Source organism: Barbus barbus, assembly GCF_936440315.1.
Source record: "Barbus barbus genome assembly, chromosome: 11".
In the NCBI taxonomy this organism is placed as follows: domain Eukaryota; kingdom Metazoa; phylum Chordata; class Actinopteri; order Cypriniformes; family Cyprinidae; genus Barbus; species Barbus barbus.
In genome coordinates, this window is record NC_136739.1 from 27,717,456 (window position 1) to 27,737,597 (window position 20,142).

The 20,142-nt window shown below is 36.9% G+C and overlaps 1 protein-coding gene across 1 annotated transcript in view; it reads right to left on the reverse strand.

Annotated features, from left to right (window-relative positions):
• Positions 1 to 20,142, reverse strand: part of LOC306876951 (dual specificity calcium/calmodulin-dependent 3',5'-cyclic nucleotide phosphodiesterase 1A-like) — a 69,601-nt gene that overhangs the window by 46,947 nt on the left and 2,512 nt on the right. The window contains exon 2 of the mRNA XM_079428420.1: positions 19,941 to 19,967. Coding sequence (XP_079284546.1) covers positions 19,941 to 19,967 — 27 coding nt within the window. The remainder of the gene's footprint in view (positions 1 to 19,940; positions 19,968 to 20,142) is intronic.

Consider the following 20,142-nt stretch of genomic DNA (forward strand, 5'->3'; position numbering starts at 1 on the left):
ATGGCTTTATACCAAACTACATTATTTTTTTAAACTTCTAATGAACATGTTTAGAGATGCACAGTACCATAGTGGCTAATATTAGAATTTTTTTTCAGTTTTGGCCTATATATTTAATTGTGCATCCTTATTTACCTAATTTTTAAATTTAAATTGCTTTTGCCATCAGCTAAATTTTGCACAAAATGTATCTTTAAAAACTCTAATAATTTAATAACATAGTTAAATGTTAACTTTACATATATCCATTTTTAGACTGTACATTAATATGCTGTGATGTCTAAATTCACTTGTAGCTTTAAAAATTTTAATTTTTGTTTTATTTTTAATTGATTTAAAATGATGTTTGATTGAAAAAATGACAGCCATTTATTATTTAAAGCAATAACATGAAAATAACGATTGGCTCATAGAAGAAGTGTATTCAAATAGTTGTCTGTATGAATATCATTTTGAATTAATTTTTTAGTAACGTTTTAGAAATGGACAAAAACAACAGCTGTAGAAACATCTGCCGTTTTCCAAATCACATATGAAAACACCAAGTCTTGTACGCTTACTGCAAGTTAGTTTTTGAAACAATACAGAATACCATATGCTGCCAAAAATATCTGAGATTGCGGTATAGAAAACTTATCCTACCACAATCCTTGTTGTTTTTTTTAAAGCCAGAATGGAAACGTGAAGATGGAATCACCACAATGTGGAAAACACTACATCGGCCAAATATAGACATGACTGAACATATTCATATGGTATCATCCAGGAGAAAGTAGCCAATGAAGAGATCAAAGGTGGAGGATAAGTCTAACACCCAATGAAAATCTCCAGCCTCAGTATCTATAGCAACAGACTTCACAATCCAGGATACAACAGATATTCAAAAGGACAATACAGACTTAAAGGATTATTACTGAACTTCTTTAGAGGCGAAGTTAAGAGCACAAACACACAGTTTGCTCTGTCTGCTCTTCTTGGGTACCACACCAAAGAAGCCACATGACACTAATATTGAGTTTAATGTATGTTTTCTTTATTAAAGCTCAAAGGTCACCACCATCCTGCATTATAGTAATGATAAAACTAGTCCCATTCCTGGCCAAAAGAAAAATACCAATTTGGCTTGTTTTTATGGGTGGATTTTAGTGCATGTGCATTATCAGATGGTCAATGGATAGACTGTCTGATGCCAAGACTATGATATGATAAAGCAGCACCTGATTCTCAAATTGATGTTGCGAAGTCAGACGATGTCAGGTCACAAAGCCACAACACTGACCTCAACTGATGAACGCTTTGGCTTATAATATAGACACTAGCTGCGTTTCCATTACACTACAAATTTTGCAAATTGAAAATGTGCCTAATGGAATCATGTCAATTTCGCAAAAACTCCCATATATTGCAAAAAAGTTTTTATGTTCACATGAGGTGGTTTTTCAGGCAATTTGAAAAAGGAATATTCGCAATAAGTTTTTTTTATCGACATTTATAAAATATTGCTAAACTTTTGCACAAATCTGTAATGGATTTGTGCAAAAGATTCACAACTACCACTTTTGCGTGTATTTCAGTGCAAAACCTGCGTCTTATTTGCTAACCATCTGCAATCAAGTCTATCCAAGCACATAAATGATCAACACGACATCTTGAGTATAAATTTCATCACTGTCCTTCTTTTCAGTGCTTTTTTTATTTAAATTAGGTTCATTATTGTGTTACTCAAAAAAACTTAATTAGCACCACACTGTTTTTATCTATAAAAAGTGGTAAATATGGGATGATTCTGTACAAGTTATAAACTTGAAAATAAAGAATTTTTTGACATTTTAAACAAAATAAGTCACTAATGATTACCAAAGCTGCATTTATTTGATCAGAAAGAATTTATAATGAAAGAATATGTAAAAGTATGGTATTTGAGGTAAAAAAGCACCCCTGCTGTTGGGGATAAAGGCGCACAGTAATTAACATCATAATTAATAGATTGCTGACTTTCCCATTTGTTGACATGACGTGTTTAGATTCAGATGGTAAATATCATATATTATGTTGGGCGTCCATATTAGAGATAATCACCATGTTTAGAATGAAACCATCATATTTAAAAACATGATATTAATCATATCATATAATAAAATATAATTTGCTGTTATAAATATGTATTCAATTATTATTGGATCTCCTTCAATGCTTTCAGAATCTTTACTTATTAAAATGATTTTGTTTCTGTATTTTTAAATATATTTTTTATATTAACATATTTTAATGACAGTATATTTATTGAACAAGAAATTAATTAGCAGAAAATAGTACAAACTTTGCTATTGTTTTGAACAAGTATTAACTAATTATTTTAAAAAACATGATTTTAGCTGAAGTATTTGTATCAGTACCGTGTGCTTTTTACCCCATGCTTGTGGGCCTTTTACCCCGTGTGTGGAGTAAAAGGCCCCTCTTGCCACCTCATACATTTATAAGATTTTTAAACAAAATAAACAACTTGAATGATTTATTTTCACACAAAATATGTTGCTCCATTAATGTTCAATACAAGGTATATATTTTTTCTGCAATTATACATTTTAGGCGCAGTGAATAGCACATTTTTTCTTAAGGTGGGCCTTTAGCCCCATTGTACCCTATAAGATCTTTGCAGTGTTGTAGCAGTAATTCATCAAATGATAGAAAAAGGTTGATTTCTATTACCCCACACATCATTTACTTCACCAGAACTCTAAACCTGCATTCCTTACCTCTTCAAATCTATATTTCTCTCTTGAAAAGTATTTATGTCTTGTAAATCTTGTAAAATGCTGTCAACCTTTTGTATCTAGATTAACTGCAGGTAGAACGCTGAACAAACGCCTTGCACCACAAGTTGCGCTTTTGGTCTCTATGGCAACAAACCACTGCTGCTTTCTCTGCATTCCTGTCCTAAAGTACCTTTAACACCTCATGATTGACAACATTTGTTCCACAATACAAATGCACTCTTTATCGAATGTGTTACCACTGCATCTTAAAACACCTTAAACGTGTCAGGAATCTCACTTTCAGGGACAGACGTAGTACAAGAGCTCTCAGTTATGTAGCAATGACATGTTAACTTCTTTTTATCCTAACATTTCTTGCACAAAATGTGCAAAATATGTATCTTTAGGGGTACAACAGCTTGTCACTGTGGCAATACCCTTAAAGTGACAACTTTGTACCTTATTTGCCCGTAAAAGATTTGATTGCACCTTATACAAATATACAGTACTTTTACTGCCCGACAAACAAGCTTTATATATATATATATATATATATATATATATATATATATATATATATATATATATATATATATATATATATATATATATATATATATATATATATATATATATATATAAAAACACCAACGACTCAGTTGTTGACATTGAGTAAGAGTATAGAGCTAGGAAATTACTATGCATCTAATATATCAGATATTTTGGTTTTGAAAGAATTCGGTGAGAAATATTTGCGGTCATATTGAGATCTCTGACATTTGATGGCACAAGGCATCTTTGCAAATATGATCACAGTTTTAAAATGGTAAAATCATAGATATTATATCTCAAATAATTCGTTTTCGAAAGAATTTGATTGTTCAAATGAGGTTATCTTTGAATATTGCACAAGGCATCCTTGAGCACATCAAATTGAATTGAGCACAGTTTGAAAATAGAAAAATAATATGGATATATATTTTGGTTTGGAAAGAATTTGATGAGAAATGTTTGAGTTCACAATGAGATCTCTGACTTCTGAATGCAGAAGACATCTTTGCAAATCTGAGCACAGTTTGAGACATTAGTGAGATATCTTCTGAAACTCTACACAGGATTTCTGTGAGATTTCAGTGAGATTTCTAAGGTCTTTTCTCAGGAGAAAAAGCAAAACAAACTCAATTTTGTCTGTATGTTATCTAGGAGAAACAACTGAGACATTAAAGACATTTTTTTCTTTTCTATGGGAGATTTCCACTGGTGGCTTCCAAGCTTCAGATTTCCTGTGGCTACAGATATGTAAAATCTACTAGAAAATATTTTTTAAGGTTCAGGTTTTAAAAAATCATTCTAATTCTATGAGAAAAGGGAAGTCCAGACCACAGCTATAATACTAACGACACAGAGGAACAATATTGTTGGAATCCCTTTCAGCTGATGAAATATTTAAAAACATCGACAGCCGATCAAAACCCATACTGTGTTAAAGAGCTCAAGCATTTAACCCTTGTGCTGTGCTGAAAATCCTCTACTTAGGGGCCGTTTACACGACAACGTTTTTAGCCAAAAACGGGAGACTTTTTATGCCTTTTTGCCTGTTCGTTTACACGACAACGGCGTTTTGGGGACTGAAAATGCATATTTTTGAAAATGAGTTTCAAAGTGCAAGTTTTTGAAAACGCCACCGTTATCGTTTCTTCCCTACTGTTTACTAACAAGGTGACAGCGCCAACTACTGGCCTGGCACACGTAATACAGCGTTTTTGGCCATTTACATGGATATGTGTAAGCGCGAATCGTTTGGAAAACATTGTCGTATATACATTGTCATATAACTTTTTAAAACGCAAGGGGAAAACATCGCTGTATTGTAAACATAGCCTCAATTTGGTGTTCCCAGTCAAAAATTACTAGCCTTCAATCACACTTTATGCTATATTGTCACCAAATCTTGTATTCAATTCTTTTTGTCTTTTTACTATTAGCACAGGTTTTGTATTTCTTTTTGGAGATGATAGATCACAGGCCTCATTCATGTGAGTGTATGCACCTCAGTTTTTGAGTGAAAAAGCATTATTTTTGGATAATAAAAACTGAGATACATAAGCTCAGCTCAATTAGGCCTATGACCAATCAGTTTCAAAAAGAAAGATGAAACCAGTGCTAACTGAAAAAAAAACATGTTGATAAAAAGTTTCTATCCAGTATAATATCAAAGGAAATTTCTAAGCAATGTTTTGTAAGCTGGTCACAAGTGTAACAAGGTGTGGAAAAAATCCACAAAACATACAAAAATTATAAAAACTTTGCTATGCCCTGTGTGAGCAAAGTCAGGACATTTTAGTCCAATGCTATAACATTAAAAGAATGTCATGATCAAAATGACTGGAGCACAACATGGCAGACAAAAAACTGTTCTTTAATCAACAGAAATGTATCATCCATTGGGCTGGACACTAATATACTGTAGTTAGTGTCGTAGATCTTGATGTAAATGGGTCTTTAGGTGTGAGAGATCCATCATTGTAGCAAATCTCAATGGTCTTCCTACGCTCTCCAGATCCATATGGCCCATCCATGCGATTTCACTAAGTGTCCTGAATGGAAACAGTGTTGCACTTCATGTGCAAATAAATGGCAGAACTGTTCTAGTGGGGCAGTGAAGCTCAAAGCTGTAAGTTTGAGACAGCAAGATGTAGGATTAATTAGCACGTGCAGGCTAACATGCTGATAATTAGCTTGTCTGCAGCACATTCTGTTAAGACTGAGCCCTGACTGAAAGCCCTTGGGAAGCATGAGTCATTCCCCGCAGGAGGCTGAGGAAAACATCACTCAGGCCCTTTTTACATCGCTCGTGCCATTATGAGGTTAAAGAGTGTGTTGCTAGTGGTAACAGCCCTTTTGATGAAATTCCTTAGATGATGATATTATGAGAATTGATTTGACATTTCAAGTAAGCATGGAACTTCTTATTAAAAAATCGTCACGCACATAAAATAAAATCATTTCTGCGATTCAAAGTGGCACTAAATACAACATAAGGACGATATGAAGAGTGTTCAGATTTTCTGTGCAAATGGCCTTGATTGCTTTTGACTAAACATTTGATTATTTGATATCAAAATGAGGTAATATTAGCTGTTCTTGAATATGAAAACACACAAACATCATTCACACAGCCGTTTTATCTTAATAGACTTTGAACTTAAATTAAAAAGTGTCATTGCTTGCCACAGGAAAGAAAAGTCATAATTCGGATTTCTTTAACGCCGCAGATTTTTCTCCTAGACAGCAAATGGAGGCTTTACTTTTTTTAGTGTTCAGATTTTACTTCATTAGAGTTTCAGAAGAGATCTCAACAATGGATCAAACTGTTCAAATGTCATATGTTCCAAGATATCAGACTTCTCAAAATGAACTCAAACATTTCTCATTAAAATTCTTCTTAAAAGACCAAATTCTATGTCAGTAATTGTCTATTTTTTCCTCCTAGTGATTCAAGGATAAAGTTGATCTGGGAACTGCTTATTCTGTCATCATTTACTGACATTTGTTTTGTTTTAAAACCATATTTTTCTACTTTCTTTCATTCTCTGAGGATAAACAATAAATATTAAGTCCATATGACTCAATTTTACTGAAGTTATTTAATGTGACTTGCAAGCAGACAACAATTTAAAGGGATAGTTCACTCAAAAATTAAAATTCTGTCATCATTTACTCACCCTCAAATTGTTACAAACTTGTATGAATTTATTTCAGCTGTTGAGCACAAAATAAGATATTTTGAATACGGTTGGAACCCCAACAGATGATGGAAGCTATACTATGGGAGTCAATGGCTACCGTCAACTCTTGGGTCTTCTGTCAAATCAAACATGACGGCAATGTTGTCAGTGCATTTGATCAAGCAATGCAAAAATCAATTGCACGCATCAATTTCCAGTTTTTGTAGTTCTGTCATGATGACTCTCGGAGAGTTTAGCATGGTAATATACATTGTAATGTTAATGTGTTTGATCTTGGCGGAATAGATCTGCTATGTTGCTGCTGCGTCGGCAGAGCAAGTACCAAGACTTGCTACTGCCAATACATTCACAGATATGCAGCTGAGAACACGTACAGTGAAAAATACTGCTGCTGCACATATAACATACAGTCGTGGTCAGAATTATTGGCACCCTTGGTAAATATGAGCAAAGAAGGCTGTGAAAATTAATCTGCATTGTTAATCCGTTTGATCTTTTATTTAAAAAATTCACAAAAATCTAACCTTTCATTTGATAATAAGAATTTAAAATGGGGGGAAATATCTCCAATTTTCTCTAATACACATTGGCCACAATTAGCAGCACCCTTTTATTCAATACTTTTTGAAACCTCCATTTGCCAGTTTAACAGCTCTAAATTTTCAGAGCTGTTAGATCAGAGACCATTCCTTCATTCAGAATCACTCCAGACCCTTTAGATTCCCAGCTCCATGACGTGCTTTTTCTCTTCAGTTCACCCACTCATTTTCTACAGGGTTCAGGTCAGAGGACTGGAATGGCCATAGCAGAAGCTTGGTTTTGTGCTCAGTGACCCATTTTTGTGTTGTTCTTGAGGTTGGTGTTTGGATTATTGTCCGATTGGAAGATCCAAACATGGCCCATTATAAGATTTCTAACAGAGTCAGTCACTTGTTGATTTTTTATCTGTTGGTATTTGAGAGAATCCATGATGCCATGTGTCTAAACAAGATGTCCAGGACCTCCAGCAGAAATATAGGCCCACAACATTAAAAATACTGTATCAGTATATTTCATTGTACACATGGGGTACTTTTTATCCCTGTGTTCACCAAATCCATCTTGAGTGTTTGCAGCTAAAAACCTCATTTTTTAGTTTCATCTGATCATAGAAGCCAGTCCCATTTGAAGTCCCAGTCGTGTCTGAGAACTGAATATGCTGGAGATTGTTTTTGGATGAGTGAGGAGAATTTTTCTTGAAAACCTCCCAAACAACATGTGGTGATGTAAGTGCTGTTTGACCATTTGTTTTTAAGGTTTTCTGACCCCGAGACTCAACTATTTTCTGCAGTTCTCCAGCTGTGGTCCTTGGAGAGTCTTTAGCCACTCAAACTCTCCTCCTCACCATGCATTAGGATGATATAGACACACGTCCTCTTTCAGGCAGTTTCGTAACATTTTCTGTTGATTGGAAATTCTTGATTATTGCCCTGATGGTGGAAATGCTCTAGCTCTTTTTCTTAAAGCCACTTCACTAATTTGTGAAGCTCAATTATCTTTTGCTGCACATCAGAAATATATTCTTTGGAATTTGGGCTTTGCTTTCCTTCCTATTTATATTTCTGTGAAACAGGAAGCCATGGCTGGATAATTTCATGTTCATAATCACCCTGGAGTGCTCAAAATTGTGAATATGAATGGGAATATACTTCAGAGATAGTTTACTCATAAAAATTTCTAGGGGTACCAATAATTATGTCCAACGTGTATTTGAGAAAAACATTTATTTCATAATGAGATTTTCCCCCATTTTTAATTGTTTTAGTTCATTGAAAGGTTACATTTTTGTGATTTTTTTAAATAAAAGATCAAAAGAATTAATAATGCAGGTTTATTTTCAGAGCCTTCTTTGATCATATTTACCAAGGGTGGCAATAATTCTGACCACAAGTATATAAAATAACCTCATATATAACATGCATGAAATTACCCTATAGTAGATCTATACAGGTGGAGCTGGGGAAGGTGAAGGGTTTCTGAAGTACGCTGCAATTGCTACAGCAAGCACTAGATAAGTGTTTGAATGTTGAGCAGCAAGCTCATTGGCTGCTGATGCAAACAGAAACCAATCAGCTGTGCCATGTGAATAATGATGTCATTACATCAGATCGGATAAGATTTCACATGGCTTCTTTAATCCATTATAGAGCATTTTCAAACTTGGAAAATGCTCTTAGAAAATATCTACCAGTTTTTATTAAAAAACTCACCTTTTGAAACAATGTCATATGGATTAGAAAAAGCATGAGGGTGAGTAAAAGCATTTCATATTTGAGTGAGCTACTCCTTTAAGTCTCGTGAGCTGTGAATGAGCCACCACTGATAAATGCAATTTTCCCCTGGGTTCAGTATCTCTTTTTCGCTCTCTTTCACACTCTCTTTTAAGCTGTTCAGGTTGAGGTAGTCACACTGAAGTTCCCGCAGTACCATTTCTAAGCCTTGTGTTCTTTTATTTTTGACAGACTTGTAAAAAAACAAAAAACACTTGAATTTAGCTCTGAAAATTTGAAATGATGTCATGGAAAGAAAGAGATTCAAAAATGTGTCGCATTTAGTTGTTAACGACTCTGTTTGTTTGTTTTTTTTTTCCATAGCCAGCCATAGCAGTTTTCTTCCGATCTCTGATAAAACAATCATAATTTAACCTTATAGCCTTACACTGTGATTCATGTTGCTATAGCAACCATCATACGTGAGCACAGAGCGGATAGTGCTGATATCAAGAATAAATGGGTTTTTGTTTTGTTTTCTGTTCACTTCTGTTTCTTTTATTGCTCACAGCCAGCTTTTTGTGCTTTGAAGCTTTACACTGATAGCAATTGATAAAATAATTGAGAACGGACAGTTAGCATTTTCACTTTTTGATAGGTGCTCTCAATATATTGATGATATTGTCATGAATGTACTTCCTTTATTCTTCCACAATCACACAGAAAAAGCCTCTTTAAGAAAGCAAGGATTTGGTTGTTTGCCGAAATCATTAGAGGCCTCGAGCATTCGCTGATTGAATGTGAGAAAATGGTAATTGCATTGCTACACTTTCATTTTCAGGCAAAATTGTTTGTCAGGGAGCTATTCTCTCTCCAGGTCATGATCTAATCAAGTCAAAGTCAGTCGGCCCTATTTAGACAGTCAACATCAGGTGGACATAAAACACAAAGTAAGAGAGGTTTTAAAAACTGAGAAGAGAGAGAGATAAAACCAGCAAGGACAAATGATGGTCTAAACTGCTCTCAAGAAATTGCTCAGATCACTGGACGGCTTCTAAATACAGCTGCAGATAACTGTCGTACAGGCTTATTGTTCTGGCCACACATATGGTGCCATGCTCTGGGATTCCAGTCCACTAAACAAATTGTTCCGCTGCCAGCTGAAGCCCCGTTCACACTGACAGCAATTTTAGCAATGGAGGTTCATGTACTGTAGGTTGTGAAGACACTCCTGCTGTAGGATGTCCTGATGTTATTTGTGGGCTTTTAAAGTTTTAGAAACATGATCACAAATGAGATAAAAATAAGGTATCGTTCTATTTTTTCTTGCAGCTAAAATTAACATTATGCAGAGTAATACCTTTCAAACGTTTGGGGTCAGTAAGATTTATTCATGTTTCTAAAAGAAAAAGTCTCTTGTGGTCAACAAGTGTAACAAGTGTAACACACAACAAGTGTGCTGTCGGTGTAAATAAGGAATTAAAGTGACTATTCACACAAAATTTGAGGTTTTGTCATCATTTACTCACCCGTATGTTGTGAATAATTTTTTTGTATGGAGCACAAAGGGATACATTTAACATAATCCTCTAATAATGAAAGTGGATGGGGATCAAGGGCAGCTGTGATCATTATTCACTTTGGAATTACATAACAGTGAGTAAATGATGACAGAACCTCCATTTTTATAATGAACTTCTTAAATAAAAGTGCACTAACCCAAACATGGTTTTTAGCTTGCTTTAGTAAACACAAGGAACAAAAGTAAATGGCTCTCGAGTAAATCATAGACATGCATAGGAAGTGGATAAAATAAACTACAGCATTCATTCTCACCACATGCAAGAGACTGTGTGGCTTATTTCTGACAAGAAGCAGAAACAGACGCTCACTTCTGGCATGTTCACGGTCGCCTCTCTGACAACTCCGAAACAACAGTAGATTAATAAACTACACATTCCCAAACGAGCTCAAGTAACACATCCAAAGACCCTAAAGCCTTTTTGCTCAAAGGATGCTGGTCTGTTTGTTAACATCTGCCAATTTCTGGACAGCTTGAAATGAATACAGATCCAGAGAACAGGAAACACTCAGTTGCCAGGAGACGTCACTAGAATGTTTTAGCAAATGCTGGAGAGGTGGTACGAGGCCTGAGAGACAGGAACCTGTTGACAGGAAGCCCACACAACACAATGCAGAAATATCTGGAAGGTCTACTGTGCAGATGTCATATTTTCTTTCTCGCATTAGCAGCTAGTTTTAAAATACACACAGCATGATGATCGAAACACAAAAAAATATGCGCTTGTGGGCTCATTCTGCCATTGGCTTAAGAAGAAGCCTGTTTTAAATAACAAATAGATTTTAAATAGCCATAAATGCTAATCACAAGCACAAAATTTTGTAGTGCAAGATCAGCCATCAATATATTCAGTCATTTTTCCAAGAAGAGAAAGCCTGTACATTTAAAATGTGCATACACTGTAAAAAAAAAATAATAAAAAAATTAAAGAAGAAAAGTTGAGCCAACTTAAAAGTTTAAGGCAACCAACTTCAGGAGATTTGTGAGTTTTCTCAACTTATTTTTTTAGGAAATTTCTCAACTTTTTGTTGTATAAACTTAAAACAAGAAGTTGAGAAAACTCACAAATCTGCTGAAGCTGGTAGCCTTAAACTTTTAAGCTTGCCCAACTTTTTTTTTTTTTTTTTTTTTTTTTTTACAGTGTACATGCAAAATGTTCATTTGGTCAATGTTTATTAGTAAATTAGTGTACCTCAGAACTGACAGACACTGGCTAAAGTTCTCATCCAGGTAACAAAAATATGTTCTATAAACATTTAGCTACTATTCCGTTTCTGAAAATTATTCTCTGAACGTTCAAAACGTCCAATTTTTTTCTTCATTATGCAAATGTTAAGGCAACATTCTATTTTACAATTTTGCAAATATTACCGGAATGTTACTTTTGAATTTTCTCTGAACTTTATGAAATAAGCAGTTACATTTAAAAAATGTTAGACAACCGTCTAAAAACACTTCAGGAAAAAAAAATATAATTAAGAACATTTTTAAAGACCAGATAACATTAAACAAACATTCTATTAACATTACTGGAAAAATGTTTGTTCGAACTTTGAGAAAACCTTGCCAGAATGTTCTGAGAATGTTCCCTGTTTGTTGGGTATGATCTTTTGAAGTATTTTTGAAGTACATTATGTGTACAATTGATACTTTATCTCTGAATTTTCTTTCCTTTCCTTTTACCACTCGCACAACAAAAACAAACGCAAATGCTGCACATTTTGTGTGGAATTGATACTTTATCTCAAAATGTTTTCATCTCACAAGCCTGTGTTTCAGACATTGCCTTTTATACTTCAATAGCTAATGACACAACACAGCAGGAAATTGTTGGATGGCTACTTGACACTCGGTGTACTATGCTTTATTCTTTTCTATTGTGTTTTCAGAGAGAGAGGGTCAACACAATGCTGCAACTCAGCCCTTCACACTTTTATATATACTCAACAGCCTTACAGACAGCGTTGCTCGAATGTAAAGGTCAGTACGAGCAAGCTTTTGGTGTCTCTCAAGTGGTTTTGCTGTAGCTGAAACCAAGAATAGGGTTTGAAAAGAAAATGTGTGCAGTTGCTTTCATGTGCAAATAAATTGACGCCACAATAACGGTAACTTTGCCATAAAAGACAAAGGTACTGAAAGTATATTTTTGTTTGTTTTTTGTTTTTTTGAAGTCAGAACCAGTCAGTTCCCCAAAGGACCTTTTAGAAATAATCTTTCTACACTATAAAGAATATTTTGTGCATTGTAAAGATTGCATTGGTGTTTAAGGTTTCTCATGGAACTATAGATGTCAATAGAGAGTGAGATGAACAAGGTTGTATTTAATATGCTTTTTAGTAAGAAGCCACATACTGCATGTGAATATTTTCAGTGAACTTTGTTGGGACAGTTTAATGGGGGCCTCTAGTGGATATATTACTCATATCTTCTATATTTCCAAAGATTTGTCTGAGGATCATTCATTTTAACACCATCTAGAATTTAATTCAGTATCATTTAGAGTAATTTAATCAATCAGACCACCATACATGATTCATTACTGACAGCTTGCTAAACACCCAGCGCTTAAAGCACTGCTGATATAATTAGTTGGATTGATTATCTTCTGCATTATAAGGTGTCTCGAGCTGTCACCTCACATTCTATTTAATTTCACACTATAGGACTAATTGTGGTTGAATATACCTTTCACACTACAAAACAACCACTCACAAAATTGGAGGTGCAATCTTATTATACAAATGAATCTCATGAATACATGTTTGTGTCATGTAAATTTTAAAACGAAGAGAAAAAATAATAGATTTTTTTTTTTCATAGCAGAAATAAAATTTTAGTACCTTTTTTTCATTGTGGCATTATTTTCATAACAATTAGACAATTTACCAGCAAATTGTCATTGCTGTAATACAGCTGGATAATATACTTTTGAGTTATTTATTTATTTAGTTTCTTACAGTAATGTATATATTTTTATCACAATACATTTAATCAATCTATCTATCTATTTATTTATGTATTATATTTGAGATTAAGGGAGAAACTGTCATAAAACAATGCATGGGACATTTTACTTTTGATTTGATCTTTTTTTTAATCCCATTATTGTTAATGCTGATTCTTGTTATAAAAATTTAATTAATTAATCAATTAATGTAATACATATATATGCTGGTCAAATTCATTTTAACCAACATAAATTCCACAATAACATAAACAATATATAGTTTTTATTTTTCAACAACAGATTATTCTCAATTCTGATTCTAATCATTGAAAATTACTGTAATCCAATATAAATATATTTTAACCATCATAAATTCCACAATAACATAAACAACAATATATAGTTTTTTTACACAGCACATTAAAAAAATCAACAACAACCCCATTATTCACAATGCTGATTCTCATAATTCAAAAATACTGTAATCCAACACATATATTTATGTTGGTCGAATTTATTTTAACAAGCATAAATTCCACCATGGCATAAACAATAATACACAGTTTGCTTTTTCCATAACACATTTTTTTACTTTTTGTTTTTAATGTAAATTTAAGGGGGAAATAATGTTATAAAAATTCCAATAGTCCTAAGGAAGATTTTGTTGTCTTTAAGCGAAATGTATTTCTTATTTCTTTTGAATTTGGGATGAAATGTCACCTGGACTTGTTCATGACAGATTATGAGTGGTTCGCCCAATTACAGTAACTACTGGTTTCCTCATAAACCTCTCCCACCTGCGGGACATGACTGATTTTGTCACATGAATTACCGATCGACTGAGGTTTCCTGAGGTGGATATTGATGCAGAGATGTTTTTGTCCTCTCCAGAGACACTCTGAAGTGCACACGCTGAGGTCCGCCTAACTGATAGTGGAGAGCTGTGCTTTGAAGGAAAGCCATTGTTGAGCAGCACCTCTCAGCGTGCATTACATAAATGTGGGGCTGTTAGTGAGGGCAGGCGAGCGTTTAGCATCAGAGGCAGTAATGTGGGGGTGTGTGAGGGCCACTTCACCTGAACTAGACTGCTCTGATTGGCCTTCACATAAGAGCTTGACAGAGGTTTCCACACAGAGGAGGGCCAGTGAAGGCATCAGGGCTCTTCAGTGTCAGTAATGCTTTGCGTGTGTGTGTGTGAGAGAGAAAATGCAATGCCACTTGTTTTATTTATGCACTACATCTTTACTATGTACTTTGAATGGCTTGGCAGATATTATTAATTTATGATTATCTGGCTATTATTTACTTAATATGTGTCTCTAAATTTCGCAAGTCGCAAGGCAGGAATTTTGTTAAAGTTTTAAGTAAGGATTTAGTTGTGGTAAGAAAGAAAAAATGCATTTGCCGTTATCATGATGCTCCAAAACCAGCATTGAAACAGTTATTGATCTGAATCGAATCAACATTGAACTAGCTTGAGCTGAATAATGACACTATTGTCTTCTGTAGAGCTGCTTGGCTGAATTGAAATAATTTCATAACTGATTAATTTTACAGCATTAACACTATTATTTTCTTGATTATTAGTGTGAAGCTAATTTGAAACAATCTGTATAATATAAAGCACTACAAAAAATTTATTTACGCCAAAATCCTTATAATTTTGGGATTTAATTCATAAGGAACAAATCAAATCAAATCAAATCACTTTTATTGTCACATCACCACAGCACGTGTGCCTTCGTGAGTGAAATTCTTGAGAGCGTGCTCCAGACACTGCAGAAACAATTTACATATAGACAATTTACATATAAACAATTTACATATAGACATTACCATACATACGTACAGACTTATACAGATGACAATGTGTAATATACACATACATATACTCAGTACACATAGTGTACTATTAGACAGACATACAGTTACGATACACATTATACACAGTATGTAGTACACATTCTACGTTATATACACACAGTAATATGCGAAGATGCAGCAGATTATATATAAACCGGGTGTGCAAATGTCATGGATGTGCATTGGATGGTATCCAGTGCTGGCAAAAAGATTGTTGTATTTGTGCAGTAGTGTACTGGTAGTCCAGTTTGAACTGTATTGGAATTAAAGTGCAGTGCGTGGTATATTGTAAAGTGGGAGTGTGCTGTAGGGTGTATTAGTTTTTACTGTTCATTAGCCTGATAGCCTGAGGAAAAAAGCTATCCCTCAGTCGGCTAGTGCGGGATCGGATGCTGCGGAGACGTCTTCCTGAGGGCAGCAGAGAGAGCAGTCTGTGGGACGGGTGGCTGGAGTCATTGATGATCCTCCGGGCTTTCTTTATACACCGCCTGGTGTAGATGTCCTGGAGGGAGGGAAGCTCACCTCCAACAATGTGACGGGCAGTTCGCACGACCCTTTGCAGAGCTTTGCGGTTGCCAGCAGTGCTGTTTCCAAACCAGGCGGTGATGCAGCCTGTCAGGATGCTCTCCACAGTGCAGGTGTAGAATGATCTGAGGATGCTGGGGCTCATTCCAAACTTCCTCAGCCGTCTCAGGAAGAAGAGGCGTTGGTGTGTCTTCTTCAGCACTGCATCTGTATGAGCGGACCATGTGAGATCCTCAGTGATGTGAACACCGAGGAATTTGAAGCTATTTACTCGCTCCACAGGAGTCATGTCGATGGTGATGGGTGTGTGTTCTCTGCTCTGTCTCCTGAAATCCACCACCAGCTCCTTGGTCTTGTCGATGTTGAGTGAGAGGTGGTTCTCTTGACACCATTTAGTCAGGGTTCTCACCTCCTCTCTGTAGGCCGTCTCATCGTTGTCAGTGATCAGGCCTATCACCGTTGTGTCGTCAGCAAATTTGACGATGACGTTGGAGCTGTGTGTTGCTGTACAGTCGTGTGTGTACAGGGAGTACAGGAGTGGGCTGAGGACGCAGCCCTGAGGAGCACCAGTGTTGAGGGTCAGCGGGGATGAAGTGTTATTGCCCATTCTGACCACCTGACATCTGCCTGTCAGGAAGTCCAGGATCCAGCTGCACAGAGATCCGTTTAGTCCCAGAGTCTGGAGCTTCTCAACCAGTGTGGCAGGCACTATGGTATTGAATGCTGAGCTGTAGTCCACAAACAGCATTCTCACATAGGTGTTCTTATTTTCCAGGTGGGAGAGAGCAGTGTGCAGGGTGAAGGCAATAGCATCGTCTGTGGAACGGTTTCTGCGATATGCAAATTGTAGGGGATCCAGTGAGTCAGGCAGCACAGAGCAGATGTAGTCTCTGATGAGTTTCTCAAAGCATTTGCTGAAGATGGGTGTCAGAGCAATGGGCCTCCAGTCATTCAAGCATGTGATTTTATTTTTCTTTGGTATGGGCACAATGGTGGATTTTTTGAAGCATGCGGGAACCACAGACAGAGAGAGGGAAAGGTTAAAAATGTCTGTGAAAACCCCGGCCAGTTGGAATGCGCATGCTCGGAGCACACGGCCTGGGATGCCATCGGGACCCACAGCCTTGCGGATGTTCACCCGTCGGAAGGATCGGGTTACATCTGCGACAGAAAAGGAAAGTGCGCTCGCCTCTTCTGCTACAGCCGCGGGAGCGCGCTCTGTGTGAGCGGTGTTGTGAGCCTCGAAACGAGCATAAAAGTGATTAAGTTCGTCCGGTACAGAGGCGGCAATGTTCACAGTAGCTGGTTTATTCCCTCTGAAATCTGTGATGTTATTGATACCCTGCCACATGCTTCTTGCGTTGTTGGTTTTGAATTGTTCTTCAACTTTGTTTTTATATTGTCGTTTGGCAGCTTTGATTGATTTCCTGAGATCGTAACTGGCTTGTTTGTGATCGTCAGAGTTTCCGGATTTAAAGGCAGATGTCCGCGCTGACAAGGCTGCTCGAACATCGCTGTTAATCCACGGTTTTTGGTTGGGGTAGATGCGGATTGTTTTTGTCGGTACTACATCCTCTACACACTTCCTGATGAAACACGTTACAGTATCTGAGTACGCCTCTATGTCGTCATCAGACGCTGCCCGGAACATGTCCCAGTCCACGTGATCAAAACAGTCCTGTAGTATAGCGTCTGATTGGTCCGACCAGCATTGAATTGTCCTGAGGGCGGGTGCTTCTCGTTTCAGTTTCTGCCTATAAGCAGGCAGGAGCAGAACGGAAGAGTGGTCCGATTTGCCGAAAGGTGGGCGGGGGAGCGATTTGTAGGCGTCCCGGAATGGAGAGTAGCAGTGATCAAGTACACGATCACCACGCGTGTTGATGGTGATGTGTTGGAAGTATTTTGGAGCTATTGTTCTGAAGTTGGCTTTGTTGAAGTCCCCCGTAACAATAAACGCTGCATCTGGGTACGCGGTTTCCTGCTCGCTTATATTCCCATACAGTTCCTTAAGTGCCTGGTCTGTGTTGGCTTGAGGGGGAATGTAAACAGCTGTGATTATGATCGCTGTAAATTCCCTCGGTAGCCAGAATGGTCGACACAGAAGCATATGAAATTCCAGATCAGGGGAGCAGGAGGATTTAATAGAGTGTAGGTTCCGTTCATCACACCACGAGTTGTTGATAAATAAACAGACGCCCCCACCTCTGCTTTTCCCTGTGAGCTCTTTCGTTCTGTCCGAGCGGTGCACGGAGAACCCCGTAAGCTCGATGGCCGAGTCTGGAACCACTGCAGACATCCAGGTTTCTGTGAGGCAAATAATGCAGCAGTCCCTTGTTTCCCGTTGGTATGAGATGCGTGCCCGCAGTTCACAGAGTTTGTTGTCCAGTGACTGAACGTTAGCCAGCAAAATAGTTGGGAGAGGAGGTCGGAGGGGACGGCGTCTGAGTCTGACAAGGACGCCGGCTCTCTTCCCCCTTTTCCGGCGGCGTTTCCTCGGTCGCGATCGTGCGGCCCAGACAAAGGGCTCTGATGCGGTGTCTGTAAACAAGGCGCCGGCGTTCAGGAACTCAAAGTCCGGTTTGCGTTGCGCGACGAAGGAACCAATGTTCAAAAGCGTGTGTCTATCGTAGACAGTTATACTGACAACATCTAACACGTGAAACAACAAAATAACAAATAAAACATAAGAAACATAAGAAAAACTGCAGAGTTTTCTTGGAGCTCGCAGCACGGCTGCCATGCTCGGCGCCATCTTGGTAAGAACTATGAAAAACTATGCTAACATTTTATGAAATAAAGAAAATTAATTCAGAAAAACAAACACTAGAGCTATTTCGAAACCATCTCTAAGCTTTGTTCTAACTGGCAATCAGAAAAGCTATCTTTAGGAAAGAAACCTAAACCAGTTTAATCCAGTAATTAAAGGCACATGAATATAATGACTCTATGTATGTGCCATTATGATGTCATGATAATCAAAAATTATGATGTATTTATGTCAGGAAATTCTTTGAAATGTATGCTAATATTTTCCAAAACCCCACCCAAACTTCGGAAGGCACAGTATGTCATTGTCAACACTCAAAAAAAGTTCAATTTAACTGACAACTGACTATTTTACTTAAAATTTGTGTATGCTATGTATGTTGCTGTATGTATTGTGCTGTAATCCTAACTATATTTATACAAAACTCTGTTTAAAATCATTTAAGTCAAGTCTCCATCTCAGGTTACTGTAGAATGCTGCCTTAGAAGGCATGTGCCTATGTATGAAGACAAGACTGAATACAGTTCAGTATTCAAATAGATATAGGAAAGAAGAGTGCTCTACTCAAAAATAAAGATTCTAACAAGTGGTTTTTGCAGTGATGCCATAAAAGAACCATTTGGTTCCCCTTTCAGTGAACAGTTCTTAAAAGCACCATTTTTTGTACTATTTTAATAATCTAAAAAAACTTTTTTTTCCCACTATAAATAACCTTTTGTGCAATGGAAAGGTTCCTTGTTAAAGGTTCTTTGTGGAACCACAGATTCCAATAAAGAACCTTTATTTTTAAGAGTGTATCAATGTTCTATGAAAGCTTACAGTTTACAAAAGCACACCCAAAGCTAACATTATCCACCAAACAGTTTAAATAAAGTCTGTATGTTAAACGGTTTGGGCTGAATCAATAGCACATGTTCAATACTTAATGTCAGGGCTTTAGAACAAACCCTAAGCAGAATGTTTGAGGAATATCAATACAGAGCTGCCATGCAAGCGTTGCGATAATCTCTTCAATGTTCCATTCCAGAGCTGCCCCACTTCTGTAATCCGTACATCATGCATCAGACAGTGAGTGCAGTTTGTATTGTGTGGGCTGTCACACATAGAAATGGAAGAACACCAATGTCTCGTTCCTGGATGATATTTTGTCTGGATCGAGATGCTTAGCCGTTAAACAAAGCCTAATTACAGAGACGGCCTCCTTGGAGCACCATGTTCATTGGCACAGGTGAAAGAGCTGGATTGTAATGTCAATATCTCTCCAGCTCCTTGATCGGCCTATTTAATCATGATTTTAGCTGCAACCTTCACTTTAGCACGCCAGATCTTTACCCATTACGCAACCCCCACACTATTGAGGTGGCAATGAAACCATTAGTGACCCAGCTGGAGTGATAAGATTGCGGTTAGATTCATCTAGCCTGCATTACTTGTCATGCATGAAATGTTCATTTGGTCCAATGAATTGCTGTGACACAAATAGAGACCAACTTTGGACTTACCTTTGAGATGTGCTTTTATACTTCTGCCTGTAAGACAAAAAATGAAAGCACATTAGCTTGCAGCCATAATGAGCACATGCCATGGGAGAAAGTAGTTTTACGTATGTAAAGGACAGGACTGACAAGAACAGCATGCTCTGTTTCCAGTGTGAACAAAGCCAGGATCTCAAGGAATTCTCACTTTCCCGCTGCAGTGAATTAG